At 43.3% G+C, this 26,380-nt stretch overlaps 2 protein-coding genes across 3 annotated transcripts; both read right to left on the bottom strand.

The window, feature by feature from the left end:
• Positions 1–6,042: 6,042 nt before the first annotated feature.
• Positions 6,043–10,921, bottom strand: LOC119324226 (transcriptional corepressor LEUNIG_HOMOLOG-like). The gene is made up of 8 exons (XM_037597994.1): positions 10,832–10,921; positions 10,668–10,746; positions 10,475–10,587; positions 10,228–10,377; positions 7,748–7,910; positions 7,546–7,655; positions 6,889–7,086; positions 6,043–6,186 (listed from the first exon to the last, which is right to left on the bottom strand). Exons 1-8 carry the CDS (start codon positions 10,919–10,921, stop codon positions 6,043–6,045), a joined length of 1,047 nt encoding a protein of 348 aa, XP_037453891.1.
• Positions 10,922–12,449: 1,528 nt separating this feature from the next.
• LOC119324225 (transcriptional corepressor LEUNIG_HOMOLOG-like) lies at positions 12,450–21,536 on the bottom strand. 2 transcript variants are annotated; one of them, XM_037597993.1, is made up of 18 exons: positions 21,416–21,536; positions 21,274–21,306; positions 21,072–21,169; positions 19,229–19,338; positions 18,836–19,131; positions 18,648–18,723; positions 18,451–18,562; positions 17,893–17,942; positions 17,512–17,814; positions 17,297–17,401; positions 15,852–16,067; positions 15,607–15,745; positions 15,432–15,541; positions 15,174–15,323; positions 14,130–14,285; positions 13,897–14,013; positions 13,493–13,690; positions 12,827–12,970 (listed from the first exon to the last, which is right to left on the bottom strand). In XM_037597993.1, the coding sequence occupies exons 2-18, from the start codon at positions 21,303–21,305 to the stop codon at positions 12,827–12,829; spliced, it is 2,412 nt and encodes an 803-aa protein (XP_037453890.1). In that variant the 5' UTR covers position 21,306; positions 21,416–21,536. The 2 variants fall into 2 exon arrangements, with proteins under 2 accessions (XP_037453889.1, XP_037453890.1); XM_037597992.1 differs by lacking the exon at positions 21,416–21,536 and having other exon boundaries at positions 12,450–12,970; positions 21,274–21,305.
• Positions 21,537–26,380: the final 4,844 nt, after the last annotated feature.

The raw sequence follows: 26,380 nt of genomic DNA, 5'->3' as shown, positions 1-26,380 counted from the left end.
CCCACACTTTAATGCCGGTTATGGAACTGGCACTAAAGGCCCTTACGAACCGGCGCTAAAGCTCCGTTTTCTACTATGCGGGGTCTGCTAGAGATGCTCTTACACTCACAGATGGATCGTGGATCAACTGACAAGGCCACAAATAGGGAGTTAGAATAACATTTCCTCCCCAATTGATGAAAGTCTTTCTTCCATCACTCCCGAGATCATAGAAAGCATTCCCTGATATTACTACTCATAGCCAGTGTGTGATTCCTCGAACATTGCTTCAAAGTCAATAGCTTCACCCGTGAGTATCTAGGAAATAAACAAATAAACTTTGAACATCCATGTCTATATTTGTCAGAGCAAGCAAGACACAAGGCTGGGCCGTTATCAGTCTATGTCACTACTAAAATACGGATTATTATAATAAAAATGCAGATTATTAAAGCTTTGCTTGCTAGCTATGTACATTAACCTCAAGGTGGGGTTGCATCATACATCTAGCCCCATTGTCCAGGTCCAAATTTTCAAGATTACTACCAGGATTAATAGTATCCACAGAAATTTTCAAAAAATATCAGATTTACACAATAATCTGTTTTCTTAAGGACAGTTGTATACATGAATACTCAAAAATGTGCAATTCTTATGCTTGTCAACTATTTCACCGGCGAGGGCGGATGTCCTTGTACTGAAAGTTCTTCATTTATTAAATGAAACTTCAGAACAGATGACCAAAAAGTCATATTACCCGATTTTGACAGTACAAATTCAGAGAAACAAGTGAGCATTCTACAGACTCATAACACGGTAACCATTATTTTGCAAGTTATTTAAAACAAGACCGTAATTAAGTTGACTTGCAATGTCTTCTACGTACAAGCTAAGGATGCTCACGGACAGAGGACAGAAAAATGAGGTCTCCAAGTCCCTCAACCTGCAACAAAAAAAAACAAATTCGGGCAGAGACACGCCTGTTTGTACTACTAAGCATTCAAAATAATAAGCACACGAGCACGAAAACATTCATACATATGCGCAAATACAGGAACCCATTCAAAAGAGTGAACAAAAGTTCTGTCTCTAAGCTCACGGACAGATAAAAACGTTCGGCGGTAAAAGAGAAGTTCAGACAAATAGATCCAACATGCAAAAAAAATCCATTACCAATCCATGGTGCAAACCAAGGGGAGCTGCTCTCCAAACTCGCGAACATAAAAATCACCGAGGCACTCTCACTGTCAATGGTAGCCGCAATAAGAAGTCCATCAGAAAGAAAGAGAAGTTGGGGGAAGAACTCACATCAAAAGTAATGCTGATGTTGCCAGGGTTGTTCATGCTAAGCCAACAAGTTCTTCCGTATGAAAGTGTGATGTTGACGAAATCAATCACTTTCGCCGGGTCGACAAACAACAAATAGTACGAACTTGAACTAGAAATCAATCGCTGCAGTAGCACCACGAGCAATGAACCTCATTTGCAATTTTCGGAGCCGAAGGGGGGTCCCTAGCTGGAGGGGTGACGGTGTAGGCGCGGTACTAGAAAGACGTCGCGGAGGAGCCATGGATCTAGCCACCGTCGGGTAGGGATGCGGCGGTGCAGGAACAAGAGGAAAGAAAAGGGGTGTGCAAGACGAGAGAGAAAGGCCGGGCAGTAGCTGGCAGGTCCCACCTCTCACGCAAGGGAGGTTGTGGGGCAAAAGGGCTCATGCTGACTTTCTTGAGAGAGACAGAGAGAGAGAGCTCGGGCTTGTTGCAACAATTGACCAGGCACCTTTCGTGGGCTAGGAACCGAATGCTCGTGGGCCGAGGACTGGCACGCTGTTACTTCGCCAGCCTACGACCTGGCGCATCTGACCGTGAACAGTGAAGTGTGGTCCAATTCATCTATATGAGGAAATAACAATCAACCACCGAATATATAGGAAATGAAGAAGAGGAAAAAGAAGGGACCAGATCCCAACACGTAACGTACAGCCCTGATTGCAGCCACGCCAGTGAACTTTATACCTTTGCTTTTTCCTATATATATATATATATATATATATATATATATATATATATATATATATATATATATAACCTATGGAGGATGACATCAAGTGAAGATTGTCATCAAGGTTGCGGTGTGCAAGTTCAAGCGGAGCACCACGAAGAGATCACGTGCTTGAAGCTTGTCATTCATTGTGTTGACAATGGACTTGTGAATATGTGACGAAGAGTATCTCATCCATGGTGGAGTGGGGAGCAATCTACTAGTCTTCATCGAGCATGCGAAATCAAGAAAGGTGGTCCAACTTGAGAAAGTCAAGATTGTCATCATCTAGATCAACTGGATTTTGCGCAAGGAAAAGGTTTGACCTTGATAGGTTTTCTATTTTACCGGTCTCGTGGTGCTAGTTGGGAGATCGGGTTATAGGATTGATTGTCGTACTATCAAGGGGGACTCTCAAGTGAGTAGCTTGATCATATCATTTGTAGAGAGCTCAAACCTTTGCATCATTGGCATCATCTTTCTTGGTTCTTGTTTGGCTTTTCTCAGTGTGAGTTTTCTAGTGTGTGGTCATCTTCATGACAAGCTCAAGTTCATCGAAAATGGATTTCGTATGCATCATCTATTGTGTTTTTTATGTTGGAGTTTTTGTCGGGTCGTATTTGGGAAGGTTCTCTTCCTTATCCTATTATCATTGGATAGTACTTGTCGTTTTCTACCCAACTAGCTTGAGTTTGCTGATTTTAGATCCTCGAGGATAAGGATACCAGGCCGAGAAACCCGGGCAAGTACTCCCCTAATGTGCCGATCGCTAGCGCATCCAGGGCCCCGGCGCCCAGCTCTGCTGGAGAGGCCGTCACTGATCTGAAAAGTGCGTCTGCGGTTCGGATAGACTGATTCTGCGAACGCCTAGCCCCAGGAATCAATAAAAAACAAGTGCTAAGTTTCATTTCAGATCAGTGAATAAACCAAAAAAGAGACCTTTCTCGCTCGACGCCACACTATGCTCCTCTTCAACGTTTGCAGAAGTTATGGCAGTTCTGGTCTTCTTACTTCCATATGTTTTGCTTGCGCTATTTTGAAGCTCTCTAGCAGTAGTATCGCTTGCGCGATACTTCCGTAGTCCAGTGCCATGAGCACTACCGCTTATATTTGGACTACTAGACTCTTTTCCGCATCGGCGGCTGTAGGGCACGGTAGTACCGCTCCTACCCCAGCGGTAGTACCTCTTGACGCGGTACTTCTGCTGCTTACTACTATCACACTTCCGCTTAGCTTTTTTGCTCTGTAGTCCCTTGCAGCTTTCACAGTACTAGGGGGGTAGTAATGCCCAGTAGTACCGCTTAGTGCGGTACTACCGCTTTGTTGATCAACTTAGTACCGCAGTTCTCTAGGTACTGCCGCATGAAGCGATAGTACCGCTTTACTGCGGGTTGTGCCATAACGGTTGGATTTGTCCCCACCTATAAAATTGGGTATTCTCCCCAATGGATCTTATCCATTGAGATCATGTTTGCCCTGCATTGTTGACCTTCTTTGAGCTTGCGATCTCTCAATCCCTCCAATGATTCTTGCTAATTCTTGAAGAAAAAGAGAAAGGAGATCTAAATCCACATTTCCACCAATCACTTTCCCCTCTTAAGTGAGAGGAACCCCTTTGGATCTAGACTTGGAGCTCTTTCTGTTCTTCTCTTTGTTCTTCCTCTCATTTTTCTCCATAGCATTAGTTGTTGTGGTGGGATTTGGGAGAGAATGACTTGGGCACTTCGTGTGCCCTTGTCATTGCATTTGGTGCATAGGTTTGAGTTCTCCACGATGATACGTGGAAGTGAAGTTTGTGTAGCTTATTACTCTTGGGTGCTTGGTACCCTAGAGCTTGTTTCTTTTGGGTGCTTGGGCGCCCTAGATGGTTGGTGGTGTCGCAGAGCTCAATCATTGTGGTGGAAAGCTTCGAGCCAAGCGTCGAGGTCTCCAATTAAATTGTGAAGATTCCCCCGAGCAATTTGTATGGGTTCCGGTGACCGCCCCCAAGGGTTGTCAATTGTACGGGTTCGGTGACCGCCCCAAGGGTTGCTATTTGTACTGGTTCAGTGACCGCCTGAAGGGTCTCTTACTGGAATTACGACATCTTGCATTGTGCGAGGGAGTGAGGAGATTACAGTGGCCCTAATGGCATTTTGGCGAGCATTATGCCTTCACGCCACTCCAAATGGAGATTAGAATCCGCAAGTGTGTGAACTTCGGGATACATCGTCGTCTTTACGTGCCTTGGTTATCTCTTACCCGAGCCCCACCTTGTGATAGCCATAGTGTTACATGTTATATATCTGCTATCACTTAGTTGTTTATCTTACCTAGCATATGTTGTTGGTGCACATAGGTGAGCCTACTCGATTTAGGTTTTATGCTTGACAAATAAAATGCTATTTCTATCTCGCATTTGTTCACATCCATCATTTGCGTAGATAGAAATAAGCATTTGTTCACTTGACAAATAAAATTTCCACCATATTCTATGACTAATTCAAGGCATTATGCCAAGTTATTTGGATTTTTGACAAATTTTGCATTTTCTGATGTTTTCTCGATGAAAAGGGACCAATAAATGGTTGAACATGTCGCAACGTGCAAACGGTGTCAGAAGTCATTCGGGCCTATGCCTCATATGTCCGTGCCATACTGCTGCAAGAAGAGACATTTATCCATAGTCCAGAAAACCACAAGTTCAGAGGAGTGTGCTAGATTAGACTAGACGGGTGCATCCATGACAATGTAGTTTTTTTTTAATTCGAATGATTTTATTATTTGCATTTTCTATCATTATCAATCAACATGAACATTTTCTTATGCCCTAGCCATTTCTTTAAAATTTTCAATAATTTTGAAATTCTAAATTGTGTATGAAAATTGTATAAAATCAAACACATTTTTCAAAATTGCTAACAAATTCCTAACAATTGATGTTGACCACAAATTTCAGAGCATGTACTTTAAAAAACAACTATTTTTTAAACACAAACATTTCTTAATTTTGTGAACAAAAAAATCAAAAATGAAAACATTTATAAACATTTTGAACAAAATTTAAAGATAAGAACATTTTTTGGCATTCCCAAGAATATTTCAAATTTTTGAACAGATTTCTAAAATAATAATAATGTTCAGAAAAGAGAAAAAGAATTAACATAAAACGAAAGATAGAAAAGAAAAAACTTTTAGGGCTTGGCCCTCACTAGGCAACGCCATTGCTCCCGTTGGGCCGAACAAAGCATTCACGGATTCACGGATTTGCAAAAAGTGCATCTCTTTTTTCGCAATATTTTTGTAAAAAATCTGAGATTTTGAAAATGGAAAATAATCCACCAATTTGCGAAATTTTTCTAAAATTTGGGAATCTTTTTGTAAAAAAAATTCTACCTATACAAAAAAGCTGGTTTGTAAAAAAATTGTAAATTTTGTACAGATTTTAGAAAAACTTTCACTAAAAAAGTTGCAAAAAAAATCATGAAACTGAAAAGGATTCACAAATTTGAGAAAAAGCCGCCGGCGCCAAGGACGGTAGAAAGACCTTTTTTAGGGAAAGACGGTGGATATACCTATTTACCGCTCCTTGCGACAAATTGTGGCTCAATCACACAGAGGCGAGCGAGCTAGTGACTACCCTTAATTAGAAGGGGGTATAGAGAGATCTCATTCATTGTTGTGTTTAAGGGGTTGTACCGAAGCAGAAGTGGTAGATAAAACCTGACAATTTGGAGCACACATAGCAAGAGTCGACAACTCAAACTAACTTGCTATATATACTGTCGCTCACAACACATGGCGTTTTCACAACTTTGCTGATTACAAAGAGATCACAACTTTGCTGACTACAAAGAGATCACGATTACAAATGAGTTATGGTTGAGCACAGGAAATGTTACATCTTACATCTGACAAGCATTCATAGAACGGAACAGGGGGGCGGGGAGAGGGCAACGTTAGTCCTTTTCATGTTTGTTATCTTTGCGCCACATACACACACCTATCGAGATAAATACACTTCCTTCCTCTCACATATTATTGTTACTTCCACAGCTTGACAGATTTGTCGTGGCTCGCGGAAGCCACCATCCCGGTTACCGGTGATTGTGCCAACGCGGCAATTACACCTTCGTGAGCTTGTACCGTCATAATTTGGTTGTTTACCATGTCCCATAGCTCCAAAGACTGCACCGATGATAAATTTTGAGTGAATTCCAGTACTTACCCCCCTTACTTTGACATTTCTTACGCGAATTACCTCATTTAACAATTTTTCATCCGGATTACCCCATTAGCGATTGTTGTGCCAACTTTTAACCCTTTTAACGAATTTTATGTTGCGGATATATAGCTCCTCTACTGGTTGTTTTGCCAGGCAAAGGGTCGATGGAGTTATGTCTACTAACAGTTATATCAGAGTCCCGCAAAAAAAACAGTTATATCAGAGGCTGATACTTGGATTTTTTGCCACTTTCAGAGGATAATTTATGTCTACTAATTTACAGCGCCTTTTGCCAACTTTTACCCCATTTTAAAGAATCTTATGTTCAGGATTACCCCGTATATGATACTAAAGTACGGAAAACAATAACATCAAAATTTATTGTTAACATGTTATATAAGCTAATAACAGGACCCAAACATTACAAGACATATCAACATAGCTTCGGCTAGCATATGGATGTTATAGGGAAATATTAGCAGCCTTCAAATTATAAATAGAAAAAAAAAAGTTTAACAACAAAGAAGAAATGAAAATTTCTAAAGATAGCTAATTAACTTTACTGGTAGAAAAGTACAAGGGTACACACTTTGCAAAAGCAATTAGACATGCTTCAAATGCAGAAAATAAAGAGTTTGAAACTCAAATGTTTGAGCGAGTGCTACCTGGTAGCCTCCAATCACCAAGAGGTTGGTATAACTTGGGTGGAACACACAAGAATAGAACCTATTTCCATTTGAGCTGACCTCATGAATGCACTCTCCTGATGATACTGACCACACCTTAACTAGATCCTGGCTGACAGACGCAAGGTACTCCCCAGTGTTGTCCCAGCACACTGACTGCACGTCTTTGTTATGGCCCTGAGATTATAATCAATGCTTAAGTTTCATGATTTCTTGGTACAATATGATTGATTACAAGCACGGCCACATTAAAAAAAACTCCCAACGACAAGGGATTTGGAATGTGCATTTGCAGAGGCAATAACAGAAAACAATTCAGATAAACTTCTCATGAAAGAAATGAAACAGTGCAACATCGATGCGTTTGTGTTGAAAAATCAGCACAACCACTGCACGCTTATGTTATGGCCCTGAGATTATAATCAAACGCTTTAGTTTGAAGATTACTTGGCACAAACTTAATGGTTGCAGTCACGAGCTCATTTAAAAGAGAGAGGGAGGGAGGGAGGGAGGGAGAGGCAGGAGATTTGAAATGTGAATGTGCAGGGGCAACAACACAAGAAAACATTGCAAATGAACTTCTCATTGAAAGAAATGAAACATTGCAACATTGATGCATCTGTGTTCAAAACAGACCTGCAAGGTGTACTTTTTGGTACGTGTGTCAACGTCAAATATAGAGACAACATTTCCTGTAGTAGCTGCGAGTAATTGTCCAGTGCTAGGTTGGAAACGAACGAGAGGACCGTCCCGTCCAAAGTCAGACTTACAAAACAGCAAATTATTCAATCATATTGTATAAGTTATTAAGAAGATTTTAAGGGATCAGAAAGAAGAGTGCCGACCTTCATGGTACCCAGATAGGTAAGCTGAGTCACGTCCCAGTACCGGATTTCACCATTCCTATCACAAGAACACAAAAGGTCTGTCTTCTTTGGATGAAAATCTAGTGACACAATTGGATATTTATGCCCAGAGAATGTATGATGAGAGAATCGAGTCTGCCAAACAAGAAATTGAAGTTTCAAGCAATATACAAAGTGCAAACACACAGATAATACACATATATGAATTATGCTCTCTAATTCATTTTCACAATAGTCATGTTTCATATTATAATCCGAGTCATGAATAATCTAGATAACTGAAATAACCTCCACAGCCTTTTCCAGTACTCTAGTAGTGGTAGGTACATCGAGAATGGCGTTTTGGCTCCCGGGAGCGCGCACTTCCCGCATGAATAGTAAACAAAAAATATATAGTAAATGTTTTCAAAAATTTCTGAATTTTTTGTTGATGTTCCTATTAGTGTCGCAAGCATTCTTGAAAATTTTTATGCGAAACAGAGCAGCGGCTTTTCTCCGGTGAAAAAAAAACAAATTTAGGCTGACATTTGGGGTAACATTTGGTGTTTTTTTTTGTTTTTTTAAACAGGACAAAATGTTTAATCTTTTTGCCTACAAATTTGTATGTAGCACTTGGATGTGACAAAGAACACATAGAATTTTTTGTTGGAAATTTTTTTGGCATTTAAAAAAATATTTTTGCGTGCAGGAGCGCGCGCTCCCGGAGCACCAACAGATTTCCGTAAGTATATCTTAGTACTGAAAAGTGGAGTGCGTGGGCGATTCGAGGGGCAGCTAGGGTTTTGAGAGCCGCCACCTACACATCTCCCACCCCCCCCCCTCCTCGCCGCCACCCGAGGAGGTCGCCGGGCAAGCCCGCGGGGCCACCGGTGACGGTGACGGCAAGGTCTTCGTAGCTCCGTTCGCGGAGGTATGGATCCACGGGGCGGCGGTGTGTGCAAGGGGTTCAGGTCGGCGTCCTCGGCCGAAGGGGTGGTGGGGCGTCGGCGCTTGGCGGCAACAGCGTGGAGGCCTTCTTCCTCGCCAGATCTGAAGGTTTGTTGCTCCCTCCTTCCCGCCCCTTTCCCTTTGCGCCTGTTGCCAGCGGCTTCTGCTGGATCCGGTGCTTTTGGGGATAGTGGTGTAGATCGGGGCCGGGGAAAACCCTAGGTTCGGCCCGGCAGCGACGTCAGCTTCGGGTGTCATATTCTTCTTGGAGGCGGTGTCGTGGTTCCTTTTCTTGCCACCTCTGTTTCTTCTCCCGGGTGAAAACCCAAAATCCGGCTTGGTTGGGCAGTGGTGGCGCCATGCGTGTCATCCCATCCATGGAGGTGTTGCCTGGGGAGCTATGGATTCGTGTGTGGGTTGTTGAAGGTAGGGGCTTTAGCCGGCGGCTGGTTCCTGCGGGTGCAGTGCTGAGGTGTTGTCCCGCTGCCCTGTTGTCTGCCTCTCTGCTGCTGTCAGGTGCTCTAGGTCCGGGTCAGTGTGTCTGGCATGGTGAGTTGTCTTCGTCACGAAGGTCAAGATCTGTGGGTGCCCTGGATTTTGAGTTTGGCTCTCTCTAGCTCTCGGTGAGCATCTCCCAAGTCCGACGGTGAGCGTCTTTTCAGACAAGACGTGAGGGTTGTGGCCCTCTTTGGTGGTGGAGGGAGGTGCTACGTTCAACCTCTTCAGTGCTCATCCTTGTTCTTGCCGTCCATTCAGTTCAAGTTGTCCCAGCGGTGCTTCCACTGTTCTTTGTCCTTGGCGCCTGAGAGTTGCGGTCATTTGCTTCTGCTAGTTGTGCTCCATCTCTATATCTCTAGTTACTAGCTTTGCGATGTGTTGTAAGTTGTGGAGAGTGTCCCATTGTATCTTTCGGGCGTTTCCTGATGTTTCTTTTCATGTTGTTTGTATTATGTTTCGTGTAATCTTGGCCGGTTGATGGCTTTGTTAATTCAAAGCCGGATTAGGTCCGAGCCTACTTCAGGCTCGGGCTGAGCTTTTCTGTAATGAGGCATAAAAGAAATAGGCCCCCATAAATAATATTTGGTCAGCATACCATTGAGTGCATGCTGGGCAAACTTTGGCAAAACTCAGTGGAAGTAGATTTGAGCAGTAAAAAAGTTAAACTGGACAATAGTTTTCCAATTTATTATCGATTACTTGCGTAAAAGAGAAGCATGAACTACGCCGAACACATGAAGCTTGGTACCGAGGCTTATTTGTTGTATCGCTTGGTCTAGGTTACGATACACATTGCCTAGCCTGTTTTTCCAAAAAAAGAAAAATCACTGACATGTACCAACAAGGTATGGTTGCGGGCGTGCCGCGTGGGGCCTTGCCACTAGGCTAGCTGCATTCAATAGATATACGTACCAATGTGGTTCGGACGTTCGGTTCGGTTCATATATATAAAAAAAAACTACTTTCAGGTTTTATTCACAAATTTGAACCAAAATTTTGAACTTCCAGGAAGCTAAGCATAACTTACATCTGTAGCATTCCATAGCTTAATTGTTTTGTCAAAAGCAGATGTTGCCATCTGTGTAGAGTTAGGTCTGAAACAGACATCGGTGATAAGGTAAGCGTGCTCTTCTGGTAAATGATGTGTCTGGAAAGTGTCCATGTTCCAAACTACAGCCTGGGAACAAGAATCAAATGAGGCGCCATATATACTCATGAACACCAAAGGTGCAGAAGCTTCAATCTCAAGAGAAAAAGGTTAATCTTACTCGCACCTTGTTTTCATGTCCAGCACTTGCCAAGATCCTGCCGTCGGAAGAGAAGTTGCAGCAGACTAGCTTCCCGCTGCTTGCTGGTCGCCAGCAGTTAGCCTGGCTGAAGGTGAAACCTAAGCGAAAAAGGGCAGGTTACATATGCACACGATGGTGTTGGCAAAATACTGGAAAACATCAGAAACACTACTACTACCCTTTGAAGCCGCCGGATCAGGCTCTGACGGGTTTATTTTAAGTTGAGTAAAAACGCCCTTTTCGTCTTCGAGATCATCCTGGTAGACACGACAATCACCTTACATATCTTTCCGACGTATAATGGCCGTAAGTTACATCGGGCAAAGCGTGAGAGTGAGCTACCGTTTGATTTGAAGAGGATGCCAGTCCACCAGTTCCATCCTCACCATATGTCATTGAACCTTTTGGAACATGGCGCATGTTGTCAGCCATTTCAAGAACTTCAGGTGTATCTGTGGATATAATAAGAAATTAAACATAGGTACATAGTGCCAAGCAAATATTCCGTCCCACGACGCTTATTTTGAAACGGAGAACTGTGGGTACATGAGAAAGAAGTTGATTTCAAGTCTGATTACTAGGGATATTAGTTGCAATAGCCACGGACGCCGACGAGCCCCGCCCTGGCCACGCACCGGAGGTGGATCCGGAGGACCGGTCTCCGGCGGCGAGGAGGAAGAAGAAAGGACGGAGCCGGTAAGAGGGGAGAGGGAGCCGGCGGGGCGAGCTGGTGTGGTGTGAGCCAGCGAGAGGGACGGGCCGATGGTTGTTAGCGAGAAGACTTGGTTAATTAATTAAGGATAATTCTGCTTTCCCCTTATAACCACCGACGGCTGCTCCACATTTTGGCTGGTTTGCCTTTGGCGTGCTGCGGGATTATGACTTCACATAACTTTCTCCGTCTCGGGGTATAGGACAGGCGTGTAGTTTTAGATCATCAATTTGATTAACTAAATATGTGGTAAGATCATCAATTTGATTAACTAAATACTCCCTCCGTTCCTTTATCTAAGGTGTATATTTTTAGGCACGGTGACCAAGGCAACGAATTATAGATACATTAGTACGAAATTACCTTTGTCAAATTTGTTGATAACTGGCAAGTAAATTAGTTAGGCTTTGAAAGAAAGAGATACAGGAAATCAGGAAAGATATACTTTCCTTCTTTTTCTATAAAGAGAGATACAGAAAATTGGGAGAGAGATACTTTCCTTTTTCTACAGGGATAAAAAAGGGATTATGAGGAATTAGAAGAAATGCACCTTATACTGTGAAATTTTATCAAAAAATAAATACACCTTATATAAAGAAACGGAGGAAGTATGTGGTAAGATCATCAATTTGATTAACTAAATATGTGGTATGTGTCGTAAATATCATATCATTGGATTCATATGTGGATGCAGTTTTCATACAAATATTTTTCATCACATACAAATTAGTGATTACAATACATAATTAGCTAGCTAAATTGTCAACCCAAATGGAGATCACTAGGTTGACAATTTGTATAGGATCTAAACAAGTAATAACAGCTCTTGATCTCTCATTCTATCTCTGTTCAAGAGAGGGGGAAACAATATGTTCATCACTGGTAACGAGTTACAAAAAAGCTGAAGTAAGCCACTGGAACACAATCAAAATTAAGTTGTGGAATACCTCAAAAAAGTTGTTGAATGTTTCAAAAAAAAAAGTTGTTGAACACGAGAACAGCGTATGCATGTGGCACTGCAAAAAGAAGAAGAAAAAGGACGACTCCCTCTGGAAAAAAAAACTTATAAATAATTCCTTCTGAAGCTGTAACATAAGAACACTAAGATAGTGATTAAATTATCAGCTTGACATCTCAAAACCTGACGGATTGCACACTTCAAAACCTGACAAACTGGAGCATTGCATACCAATAGTTGCTAGCAGCAGCGAACGAATTTCAAGCAGAAGATCAAACACGAACAGCAGCAGTAACAACTCAGAACTAACTTACCATATTCTGTCGCTCGCAAGACCCACGATTTCACAACCAACCGACAGAGGCTAATTGCAACGAGTTCTTCCAGTTAAGCACTGGAATGTTACATTTCTTCTTTCCTGTTTTTGCGCTACACACACACCACCAATCAAGATACATATACAGTTCCTTCCGCAGGCTCGCCGCAACCAGCCCTAAACAGCTCGGCCGCGGCGGGCAACCAGCCAAGCTACTCTTTCCTTATTCGCCTTGATGGAGGTACAACACAATCGACAACAAGTCATTCTATGCCTCGACTGATGGAATATCAATTTATCTGGAGAAGAAGAAAAAACTATCTAGGCGCATCGGCTTTATTATTATTATTGTTACTTCCACAACTTGACGGAGTTGTCGTGGCTCGCAGAAGCCACCATACCGGTTACCGGTGATTGTGCCAACGACGCAATCAGACCATCGTGAGCCGGCACCGTCATGCTTTGGTTCTTTACCATGTTCCATAGCTCCAAGGACTGCACCGACAAAAATGCCCACGATAAATTTTTAGTGAGTATAAAGCACAAAACAGTCACATCAGAGTTTGAGTAGCATATGGCTAAATACTCCCTCTGTAAACTACTCCCTCCGTCCAAAAATACTTGTCCTAGAAATAGATAAAATTGATGTATCTATAACTAAAATAAGTCTAGATACAACCATTTCTAGGACAAGTATTTTCGGACGGAGGGAGCAATAGTTTACAAAGGGAGTAGGAAATTACTAGCAATCTTATGTTATAATTAAAGTAATTCCTTGTCAGACGAGATGAACAAAAATGACTAAAGATGTTCATTGGCAAAAATAATACTCCGTCCGTCCCAAAATTCTTGTCTTAGATTTGTCTAGACGTGACTTGATACATCCGTATCTAGACAAATCTAAGACAAGAATTTTGGGACGGACGGAGTACAAGGGTGCACACTTCACAAAACAATTGGACATAATCCTAATGCAGAATATTAAAATTTAAAACTCAATTGAAGAGCAAGTACTACCTGGTAGCCTCCAATCACCAAGAGATTGGTATAACTTGGGTGGAACACACAAGAATGGAACTTATTTCCATTTGAGCTGACCTCATGAATGCACTCTCCTGATGATACTGACCACACCTTAACTAGATCCTGGCTGACAGACGCAAGGTACTCCCCAGTGTTGTCCCAGCACACTGACTGCACGTCTGTGTTATGGCCCTGAGATTATAATCAACGCTTAAGTTTCATCATTTCTTGGTACAATCTGATTGATTACAAGCACAGCCACATTAAAAAAAAACTCCCAATGACGAGGAATTTGGAATGTGCATTTGCGGAGGCAATAACAGAAAACATTGCAGATAAACTTCTCATGAAAGAAATGAAACAGTGCAACATCGATGCGTTTGTGTTGAAAAACAGACCTGCAGGGTGTACTTTTTGGTATGTGTTTCAACATCAAATATGGAGACAACACTTTCACTAGCAGCTGCAAGAAACTGTCCGGTGCTAGGTTGGAAACGAATTTGAGCAGTACCACCCTGTACAAAAAAATGTAGTCAGACTTACAAAAAGACAGATTATTCAATCACATATTTTTTGTTCATTATATAAGTTATTAAGAAGATTTTCAGGGGCCCTAAAGAAGAGTACCAACCTTTATGACACGAATACAGGAATGCTGAGTCACGTTCCAGTATCGGATTTCACCATTGCCATCACAAGAGCACAAAAGTTCCGTCTTCTTTGGATGAAAATCTAGTGATGTAACACTATAATTATGCCCAGTGAATGTATGCTGCGAGAATGCAGGCTGCCAAACAAGAAATTCAAGTTTCAGGCAATATACAAAATGCAAACATATATACATACAGCTAGTTCAAAATTCAGGGGTCTGATGGTGGCACACTTAAACAATCGCCATATAGTGGATGCATTCACCTCCAATAGTACATTTGTATTATGCTCTAATTTATTTTCACAATGGTCATGTCTCGTATTATAATCTGAGTAACGAATTATATGGATAACTAAAATAACTTCCTCCACCGTTTCCCGTACTCTAGTAGTAGTAAGCACAGATCAGTACTTAGACACAGTGTGCTTGAGCATATAGTGGCTTATGTTGCTATACAAGGCAGTGAGGCATAGCAAAATAGCACCCCTGAGCAATAGTTTGTCAGCATACCATGGAGTGCAATATTGGGCAACATTTGGTGAAACTCACTGGAAAACGGATTTTGGTAGTAAAAATTTAAACTGGACAAACTTCTTCTGTTTTCTTGAATGGTTGCGAAAAAGGAAAAGCACAAACTACGCCAAAGAGATGAGCAGCTTGGTGCCGTTGCTTGTTTGTTGTATCGCTTGGTCAGGAATCCCATGACCATATCTGCCTTGCCTTGTTTTCTAAAAAAAACACTGAAATGTTGGTATCACAGCTTAAAAGCGTGAAAATAGAACATGCCTTGCATGAGAGTCGAACACGGTATCTACTGGTTGTGTGTGGGGGGTCTTGCCACTAGGCTAGCTGCATTGAATAGATACCAGTATGGTTGGGTCCCGTTCATACAAAAAAATTAGAACAACTTTTGAGTTTGATTCACAAAATTCGAACCAACATTTATGAATTTCCAGAAAACTTAATCTTGTTCTAACAGATATTTTTTGCTGGCACATACATAAACTGATAAGCGTAACTTACATCTGCAATGTTCCATAGTTTAACTGTTCTGTCAAAAGATGAAGTTGCCAGCTGTGTAGAGTTAGGTCTGAAACGGACGTCAGTGATAATGAGACTATGCTCTTCTGGTAAATACTGTGTCTGGAAAGTCTCCATATTCCAAAGTACAGCCTGAGAGAACAAAAATCAAGTAAGGAAGCACACCCATAAACACCAAAGGCAAGCAGGTTCCACTCTTCATAGAAAAAGGCTCATTTATAGCATGGCAGTTACTCATACCTTTTTTTCATGTCCAGCACTTGCCAAGATCTTGCCGTCAGAAGAAAAATTGCAGCAGACTATCTTGCTGTTGCTTGTTCGCCAACAGTTAACCTCGCTGAATGTAAAACCTAAACAAAAAAGGGTATGTTATATATGTGATGTTTGCAAATACTAAAAACATCATAAATGCTACCTTTTGAAGCAGGTGGATTAGGCTCTGTTGGGCTTTTAAGTGCAGCAAAAATATCCCTTGCATCTCCCTCATCATTGGACAAGAAAGATTCAACATTGTCATCCAATGAGCCAACATCACCAAAAGCTTCAAGATCATCCTGTTACATAAAACAATAACCTTACATATCTAACTGGCGTAGAATGGCTGTAACTGTAAGACACATCCAGCACAACATATTAGATGAGAAAAGGTAAATGAGCTACCATTTGATTTGAAGAGGATGCGAGCCCAGTTCCATCCGCACCATACATCATTAGATTTTTTGGAACATGGCGCATATTGCCAGCTACTGCAAGTCCTTCAGGTGTATGTGTGGATGGAGTTGACGGTGGAGAGTTGGCTGAAGGGCCCACCGTATTTCCTGTTCCTGTACTATTTGCTGGGCCTGACGATGTAGCTTGCTTTCTTTTTCTGTTGTTCTGGAGATATACAATTAAACATAGTTACATAACACCAAGCAGATATAATATAAAATAACCGTGACTACATCACAAAGAAGCAAATTTAAAGTTAATCATGCATTCAGATATCTTTTTATGGAAAATCAGTCCACTAGTCAGCATTAATTAGTTCAAATAGCTGAAACAAATAATACAAGGAAAATACATTTGAGGTTAACAACATGTTGAGCATGTGAAATGTTATGGATACTTGGGATGTTAATTGCAGTAGCCGCCAGTTAGTTCAAAATAGTATGACAAAATCTCTACTCTCTACTCCTATAAAAGACTCAGTTGGTGATGATGGTGTGTCTGCCAACCGTCATTTCTGACCATCAGATCTGCATCTAACGACTGTGAGGTAAGTTGTGGCATTTTTGCAACAATATCCCACTTCTCTGCTCCAATTTGCAGAAAACCCCTTAGTTCATGAAACCAACCACATCCCTCCCTCACCTCATCAGAACAGCCCGAGGAATATATTTTGAGTGAAACGTAATACCAGAACTAGAGTGTTTTCCTTTCAAGTTTGTGGACATGTATTATTCTACTTTGGATGCGTTGCAACGCACGGGCACATTGCTCATAAAGAAACAAAATCGAAGGTCAATAACTTGTCAGGAAATCACCCCACACATGTGCGCCCAAAAGAGGAGGACGGGGGATGAGGTGGGGGTGGGGGTAGGGGGAGCGGAGGCAAACGTGAAATTTTAAACTTTTAATGCCATGGAGTTTACTTAGATTTGTATCAATGGAATAACTAAGTCGACAAATTCCATAGTCATCTCCATACAGATTTTTCGTGATCGTACTCCCTCCAGGCATCGTTTCCAAGAGAACTGTTCCCAAGGAAACCAACAAAGAAAAACAATACTGTGCCAAGTGTCTTTTCCTGGCTTTTATGATTAACATTTTAACAACTTATTTTGCAGGAACATTTGCTCCTATTGTGTGCATTAGTTCTAAAACAGAAATCATAATACGTCTGCAAGTTGTGACAGAAGTGCAATAGTAGAGGCCTCAGGCCTAGTTTTTCTAGAAAGGCAAATTATTTTACTATGTATGAATAAATTTGCGCATGAAATAATTTCCAAGAAAAGAAGATAAATCCAAAGGGTAGAATTTTAACTCTCTAAGAGTAAATTTGCAAATGAATTAACTTTCAAGTATAGAAGATAAATTCCAGGGGTTGGGCATGATGTCAATACCTGTTGCATTTGCTGCTGATTTAGCTGCTGCTGTTGCTGGTTCTGCTGCTGCTGTTGCTGCTGCTGAAGATGTTCCTGTGATTGCTGAGAAGATGTTTGCTGCATCTGGATAACTTTCCGCCATAGTTAGATTCCAGCAGTATATAGAACTAAATAAAATAACCTCTTAAGACCAAACTCAATGTAAGGAATAGAAACTTCCAGAATAGACAAACCTTCATGAGATATTCTTGGTCTGCTCTAATTTTTGGTGAACTTGATTGCATTGGGGAACTAATGCAGCCATCAGTCCCAGCAGGTTGTCCGTCTTTACCATTCATGCCACCCCTGGTCAGTGTCGTAAATCTGCGGGGGTCCATATCCCCATAATTAGTTGAGTTGTTAAGGTTCCCTTGTACTTGAGCCTGTGCTAAGAGTTGCTGTTGCTGTTGTGGTGACATAAGTTGGAACTGTGACTGTGTTGAAAAAAATGGCTTCTGCATTTGGGCACCTATATTTGGCCGAAGTTGGTCTATTCCCTGTAAGATGGTAATTAGATTCAAGAACAAACATAGCATATGGGATTATGGGAGGCAATAAATATTTGGAGAACTTACAGTTAATGGCCAGCCCTTCAAGGGTAGACCACTCACTCCTTGGTTCAGTCCTGTTGACAGGAAAAGACACCTCATCACAAAAGCAGAATGAACAAAACAAGAGAACGATAATTTTCATCTTGAGAACATTTGCTAAGTAATGTATCACGTTATATCCAGGAGATGGTCCCACCGACTAAAAAACCTCAGAAAAACAAATTTAGTATGGCTTCCGTATTCATTACTCATTAGCCTCTAACGTTATAAAGATATTGCACAAATTTACTCATAAGCTAAACAAAGATAAAAGGAAAGTCAAATTAAGAGGGTTATTGGAAGTCCATCTACGCCATCATACAATAAGCGTAATAGGTTACCTATCATTCAAAATGGTGTTTATCATGATAGAAATAAGAGATGGTAAAAATGCATTTTGAAGCATAAAAATTGCATAAGCTTTCATCTAGAAATTTGGTTCCCGCAATTCTATGACAAAAAGACAGGAAGGACAGCAAGTTCGACACAGCAATGCATTTCTTGCCAATTGCTGACTCCAAAAAGGAAATCAAGGAAAGCTACCTGCACCACCTAATCCAGGTTTTTGCTGAATTATTCCCTGTCCGTATAAGGAAGATGGATCCATGGGCATAGATCTTTGGGCTACACCCATGTTGCCCTCACTCTTAATGTCCTGTTAGAAATCAGAGTGTTCATTTCAGTGACTAATGGAAGAAACTGTGAACTGAAATAAAACAAGAAGGGGTGCTGTAACCCACAATTGTTTGTTGATTCCGAGCCTGAATCTGTTGCAGCGTAGTAGATACATTTCCAGGATTTCCAGGAACTAATTGCCTGCTTCCGAAAAAACAATGTTTTAGTGAGAACAACAATAACACGAATACATAATATGTCTTCTCTTTTTGAAAAATCTATGAAAAAATTGGGCTGGGATCTGGAGGATCACCCTGTATGGTTTGTTGCAGCCGACTTAAGAAGAGCCATCCTACTAGCATCGATAAGCTGCGATCCTTCGGAGTCCATTGGATGAGGGTGCTTCAAGCGCTCTTCGTACATCTTAGCAGCTAAAACACTAGCTGTCGATGGCCCCAGAATGGCATCGGAGTTTAGGCCATTTATTGGACCGTTAAGCGAAGGGTGGCCTGAATTAGTTCGCTGCATTTGAGCATGTCTTTGTTGGATGAGTTGCAATTGTTGCATCTGCATCTGCTGCTGGTGCTCTCTCGCTTTTATTTGTTGTGCCTGTATTCAAAGAAATATAGATGGCGTAAGAGTGTCCTATCAAAATATGAACTCATGCATGGTGAGTGACTACGCAAATTGGCAATTCCCAATCTACCTCTAGGTAAGCTGCTGCAACCTCCGAATGTTTCTCATTTGTCCTTGCAATAAATATATCCCAAAAGACAGACCACCACTCAAAGAGAAAGCCCCCAGGAGCATCAATTGCTGCATGACAAGTCAAAATTAACAACAGTGGTATTTGGATGAGTCTCCTATACATCTATATAATAATAATAATAATAATAATAATAATAATAAATAATAACAACAACAACAACATTATAATTAATAAAATGAATAAATATTAAATACTACATGCATAAGGTGTTGGAAGGTACTAAAACGGCATACAAGGTACTAAAACAGCAACTGTTTCTGTTTCACACCATTTCCCAAGGATATGACTAAAATGGCAATATTCTGTTTCACACCATTTCCTAAGGATATGAGTTCAATTCCCATGTATGGCATTGTGCGCCTGTCCAGTTTGCTCATGTTACTAATTTTACCTTGCATGTGTGGTGCTGTTGTCCACTCTAGTTCTCTTTCCAGATGTGAACATGTGCCACTAGCCATGTGGTAGATCGGCTCCTTTAGGATACATTGAACTATTACTTGAGAAACTAACAGGTCAAACTGTACATTCTTAATTTCTATTTATAGGTTGTTTACTTCTTTAGTAGCGTTCAGTAGAAGCATGACTGACATGTGACAACTCTCAACAGCTTGTGAGAAGGTGCATCATCAACTCATCTATATAATCTAATCTGAAGAACTCACATGTATAATTAACCCTACTAGACATAGTAAATCTATCTGAATCTTCAACCCAATTTAAGCAAAACAGAACACATTGACATGATCGAAATCATCACTATGGGAAATAACAGCGAATTGGGAACTAGGCAGTAGCCTAGTGCCAAGGGTCACAGTGGTGCACCCTGCGCCCAGAGTTTGAATCCCGTCGGGAACGAATTTCTGACGCCTCACTCGGGTGGGCTTATTCTATAAAAATATGCCCGGGGTGCTAGTGCCCATGGATCTCCTTTTTTTTTTTGAAATAACAGCGAATTCATCCGAATCACCATCAAGAAACTCATTACTGTATGGTAATGCTATCCGAAGATAATTCACATTTGCTGTATGAACAAGACCACAAAAGATCCATTCAGCTCTGCTTTGCATGCATGCACAGCACAGCACAGCACAGCACATCCATACAATACATTCATGTACTCCCAACAAAAGACGCTAACAGCCAAGTAACTGAAATACTCCCAACAAACCAGATCAATACGAGTTAGTTAAGCCACCGAGTGCAGGTATAATAAATTGTAGCCTTGATCAAGTAAGATGAGTAAAAGCATGCAAACAACATCCGGAGCACGAATGCACCACAATTACCGCCGTCCTCGCGATTATGACAGTTACTGAACACTATTTTGCACAGCTCAGGGAATGACTCCCCCGAAAGCCATGCGCCCAGCGTGACCTCAAAGATCTCAAACCTCTCTTGAAATTTGAAAATATTCCACCTCGTTCAGCCCAAACTCTCAAAATCCCACCCCGTGTACCCAGCAACCGTGCCAAATTCCCCCCCAAAACTCTGCAAGGCCTTGAACTTCCTGCCCTGATTTAGCACAAAACTGCCTGCTGGGTCAATCAAGATGACGAATCCCCAGCCCTACTACTTAGCTAGCACGAACCCACCATCACACTCGAATTCCCAGAGCAACCTAAGCTGAGAGCACTGGGAAAGTGGCAAACCACCCCACATTCCGAATTCCCGTCCCCCGTCCCCACCTACAGACAGACACACTGTTCACGAACCAACCTAACCCCGGAGAAACAGCACAGGGACTCAGACAGCTAAGCGGCAGCTGGGGATGGATGCTCACCAACTGGGTCAGCCGCGACCTTCCCCTCCGCCATGAACGCCTTGGCGGTCGTCTGCAGGTTCCGCTTGAGCAGGTAGTCGTAGATATACACATCGAGCCTGCACCACCACCACCACCAGCGGAAAAAAATTAGCCAAAAAACAGAGCAGCGAAAAACCCATCCCCCTAAAAAACACATCGAGGCAGGCAGCAGCTCGCTCACATCTTATCCGCTTCCCAATTGCTCTGCGCCATTCTGCAGCCAGGAGAGCACGAAACGGGACAAAAACAGCGGAAATCAGTCGGGGAGGCGGCCGAATCGGGCGCGAATTCGCGGGGAAGGAAGGGATCAGAGGCCACATTACCGGCTGGGGGCGGTCCCGCGGCGCGGGGCCCCGGAAATCCCGCGGGAATCGGGCGACGGGGCGGCCGCCGGGAGGGAGCGCCGGGAATGCTCGATCGGCGGCGGCGCGCTGGCGGGGGGAGGCGCGCCGAATTCGTGCGGGCGGGCGGCGGGCGCGCGCGCCGGGCGCTGGCGAGCGGGCGGGCGAGCGGGGCGGGTGGCTGGGCTCCTCGGGTAGCACCACCGCCTCGGAGGAAGAGAGGGGAGGAGTAGAGTAGATGGGACAGGGGAGGGAGGTAGACAGGGAGCGAGGGAGGGGGGAGGGGGAGGGGGGAGAGGGTGTGGGGGTGGGGGTGGGGTTTGATCCGCGGCTCGGAATCGTGAGCCGGGTTCAGGAAGGTTCGGATGACAGGCGGGCGCCGCAGTGCTTTTTGCAGAACCGCGCCCCGGGAACCTGCTATTTTCGTAGAGGGGCATCCTAGCCTGGCTTGCTGCCAGTGCTACAACACTGGGGTAGGATATTATGACAAAAATGGTTGTTGGTAGAAGAATGTGGCAAACAACCTCAAGACTATTTCTGTCCTATGGATCCCAAGAAATATCTTGATATATGGTTGCTTATTTATATGTGTGATATTCGCGTTTAGTTGACGATGACATCGAGACTGAGGCGGGAGAGACGCGGGAGCGCTTGCCGGCGTCGCGCACCAGCGCATCTCGATAAATTTTTTGATGTGAGGCTAGTGCATCCTATGAAATATATTTAATATATGTAATATGTGGCTGCTTATTTATACGTGAAATATCCACATTTGTGTCGAGGCATGCAGCGTCACCTCCCGGTTGTCTGATCGGATCATGAGCCGGATGTGCACCCCATCATCTCGGGTCAAGATGAAGTCGACGCTGGCATAGGAGACCTAGGAGCATTTACCGTCGCGAGCGCTCCGGTGCATCGTAGATTTTTTTATATGTGGCTGCTTATTTATATGCGAGATATTCGCATTTACGCCGGAGGCATGCGATGTTACCTTTGGGCTTCTGATCGGATCATCGGTTCAATGTGCACTCCATCGCCCCAGGTCACAACAACATCGAGTCTGGCGTAGATGTGGGGAGCTTGCCGGCACTACGCCCCAGTGTATCAAAAGAAATATTATGATATGTTCATGCTTATTTATACGCGAGATATTCGCATTTACTTTGAGGCATGTGACGTTGCCTTAACGTTGTTTGACCGGATAATGAGTTTGATGTGCACTTCACCGCCCCCAGGTCACGACAACATCAAGGTTGGCGTAGGAGACGTGGGAGCGTTCACCGGCACTGCGTGCTGGTGTCAAAAGAAATTTTTTGATATGTTGCTGCTTATTTATATGCCAAATATTCGCATTTACTTGGAGGTATGCGATGTTACCTCCGGACTGCCTGACCGGATTATTAGTCGGATGTGCACTCCACCGCCCCCGGGTCACGACAAAATCGAGGCTATCGTGCGAGCGTTTGCCGACGCCGCGTGCCAATGTACCAAAAGAAAATTTTAAACATGTCGCCGCTTATTTATACGTGAAATATCCGCATTTGCATTTACGTCAAGGCATGCAACGTTGCCTCCAGCCGCGGAAATAAAAAGACTAGTTAGAGGAGTGCATGCCAAAGTTAAAAAACGTTGGAAGACCTCGTTTTTTACACACAAGGCCCCCCCTACGCCCGTGCTGGTGATACGGAGGGAAACACAGGGGCCGCGAGGCGAATCCGTCCGACTAGACCCGGAGCCGAGGCGGCAGGCTCGGAGGCGTGGGGATTGGAGCACTCGATTAGGCTCGGATTACTATGGCGCCCCCGGTGCGCGGAGCCGAACACCGAACACGAAACCCAGCCAGCCCGGCGCGAGCAAATGATGGGGCGGGGCGAGCCGCTGGACCCGTGCCGTGTCCGCTGTTTCGCCAGGGGATCCGCGAAAGGGCGCGGGCGAGGTGTGGTGAGCTTTCACAGTGACGATGCCCCGCGTGTCCTTGGATCCCGTGCGGCCCGCCCCGCTGTGGCCGCACCTGTGGCCACGCCCCGCTGCGTGCGTGTCCTCGTGAGCGGAGGAGGGGCTTCAGTTTTTCTGTTCAGCTTTGGTTAATTCTTTCGTGCACGCAAGGGAGGGCTAGCTGTAACGCGGGTGGGCCTTTAAATGTGCGCGTAAGGCAGGCAGCTGTGTACGTATTTTCCCTGATGCAATTGATGCCGGTGGTGACGTACGTATACATACAGCCTTTTGACGTACGTACGTGTGAGAAGGTCACTATCAAAAATATGTGTGCAAATGGTTGCCTGGTGAGATGGGGTGCCTGTGCAGAAGAGGTATCTAGACGGAAGAGGCATGGATCCTCCGTGCCTGGCCTATTGTGGAAGTGGGATATCTTTGGGGGAGTTGTGTGGCCCTAGCAGCCCTCGAGGGGTTTGTTGCTTATGAAATGCTTGGGTATATATTTCCTTCGTCCGGAAGTACTTATCATTAAAAAAAATTAAAAGGAGATGTATCTAGACGTATTTTAGTTTTAGATACATTTTTTTTATTTATTTTGATGACAAATATTTTCATAGGGGGGAGTATTTATTTTTTTACATGTTACTAAAACTCATATGGTATCTTTAAACATAGACGGAAGATTTTCCTCGTATTGTTAACTAAGAAAAGTATTTTAAAAGCAATGCAAAGGGCCCGCTAGCTAGGTAATCACATAACTGCGCTCAAATGCTCGCGTCTTGCGATCGGCCAATTTCCAGCGTCGTTTGCTTGATCTCTGAGATGATAATGACGAAGGGCATCGTGTTGACAGCTGGAGTAGTAGCACACCAATCTAGAACAATGTTGTTACTTTTTGCTTTTTTGAGCATCAGTACAGACACAAGCGTTCATATACACGCGCATACATTCATCCCTATGAACGCACACACGCACACTCTACCCCTATGAGCACCTCTGAGAGACTGAGCCGGCATATCATCTTGAGATTTACGAAGCCACCGTAGGTGCCTCGTCGTTGACGGGAACGTCTCCTCCCACTGAAAGCGCATCGCCGGAAATCCTGAAATAAATCCAGGAATAATGCGAGCACCAGGATTTGAACCCTGGTGGGTTGGGGATACCACTGTCTACCTAACCATCTCAACCACAGGTTGGTTCGCATTACTTTTTGCTTTTGACATTGTGCTTGGCTAGGAGTTATTACTTTTGCAATGTTGGAGCATGAATTTTTGTTGGCACCAGAGTTTACCCTGTCTCGAACATGCTTACCGGTTATAGTGGAATAGTGTGGTTTTCTTCTAGTGCAGACAAATGAGTTTCCTTGTCTCAAAGGCCACGAGGAAGTTATAAGGAAGTTACTCTTCGAACATAATTGCCCTCAGATGATTACCACTCGTGAAGGACCTATTGGAGAAGATGATGATGACGATGAGAGGCATTGCGTTGTCAGCTGCCAGAAATGTCAATGGTCCCCTGTTCGACAACTCCTATGAGATAAGATCACTAATGTGGAAGCTAATCCTCAGATAAAATTTGCATTCATATGCTTACCCCTCACAACCAACCAAATTTTGACGGAGTTCTTGATCTTGGAGATGATGATGACGGTGAGAGGCATCGTGGTGACAACTGACAGAAACGTCAATGTTCCTCCCGTTTGAGAACTCCGATAAGATAAGATCAATGATTGTGGAAGCTACTGTTCTGACATAATTAATTGCATTCTTCTGCTTATCCCTCGCAACAAACCAATTTTTTGCGTTGTTCTTCATCATGGAGATGATGATGACGACGAGAGGCTTCGCACTGACATCTGCCGAAACACATCAACGTCCCTCATGCTCAACATCTCCGACGAGATCAATAATGGTGGAAGCCATGCCTGGCCCTCCCATGTTGATTGTTGTCTAACATCGCCTTTCTCCATGAATCCATGACTGACCAAGCATATGTCAATAAATTCAGATGAACCGATGAGGAGTGCTAAGAAATTTGCGGGCGCGCGTATTCCAAATCCTAATGGTAGAACCATGATTCTAAATCACGGGCGAAACGCTGATTGAAAACGGTCATGCGATTTGCATGGTTCAGGAAATCGTGGGAGACTGTGCGTCGTTCCTTCCTTAGCCAGCACGGGAAATTTTCCACACGCAAGTTCCTTCTCCAGCGATTTTAATCGGTGGGTGAAACAAAGATTCGAAGAGAAGAGGAGTAATATTGTCACATCTCTAACCAAATGAAGTTGTTACAAAATAAGTACTACAAACATGGATAGGATTAGTTTAGCACGCAGCATTATGTTATGTTCTCCCACCTTTTGCGTATTTTTTGCTAGTTTCAGATGATATCTCTAGCTTTACTCTAGTGAAGTAACGAGACGTTCGAATCTACCCGCTCCATCCTAAAACAAGTTTCGCTGATTTAGTGTAACTTTACTACAAAGTTGTTCTAAGCCAGCGACACTTATTTGGGACCGAGGGAGTACAACCCAAGATTATTTGCTTATCTTTTGCAGAGAACAATTCATTTGACGAAGTGTTTTTAGCCTAAGAGAATGCTATTTCGCAAAAAAAAAAGCTTAAGAGAATGCTATTTCGCAAAAAGTAATAAAAAAACTTAAGATAATTTTTTTGCGTTTCGGCTTAAGAGAATGCTTTTAAACAGCACCCACTTTCCATTACCATGCTCCAGCTCCACCACAATATCGGTGGATCTAGCGAAACATACAGTTTCTTTTTCTTTAGGCCTTGTTCGTTTATCCCCAGCCCCGTCGGGATTTGCGTCAACCCCCCCCCCCCCCGATCCACGTGGGTTTCACCCCTGCGGGGGTTGGATCCCGGTCAGTCATACAGGTGTGTTCGGTTAAACCCGGCGGAGGTCGAACCCCGGCCTATTCCCTCTGAAACCACTGGGTTTTCACCGGGAAAAAAACCTCTCCTCGCATCCCGTGGAACCAAACCCTGCCCGACG

The sequence above is a fragment of the Triticum dicoccoides genome, chromosome 6B (genome assembly GCF_002162155.2).
Source record: "Triticum dicoccoides isolate Atlit2015 ecotype Zavitan chromosome 6B, WEW_v2.0, whole genome shotgun sequence".
Classification (NCBI taxonomy): domain Eukaryota; kingdom Viridiplantae; phylum Streptophyta; class Magnoliopsida; order Poales; family Poaceae; genus Triticum; species Triticum dicoccoides.
The sequence above is the reverse complement of the archived record's forward strand: the minus strand, read 5'-3'. Positions and strand labels throughout refer to the sequence as shown.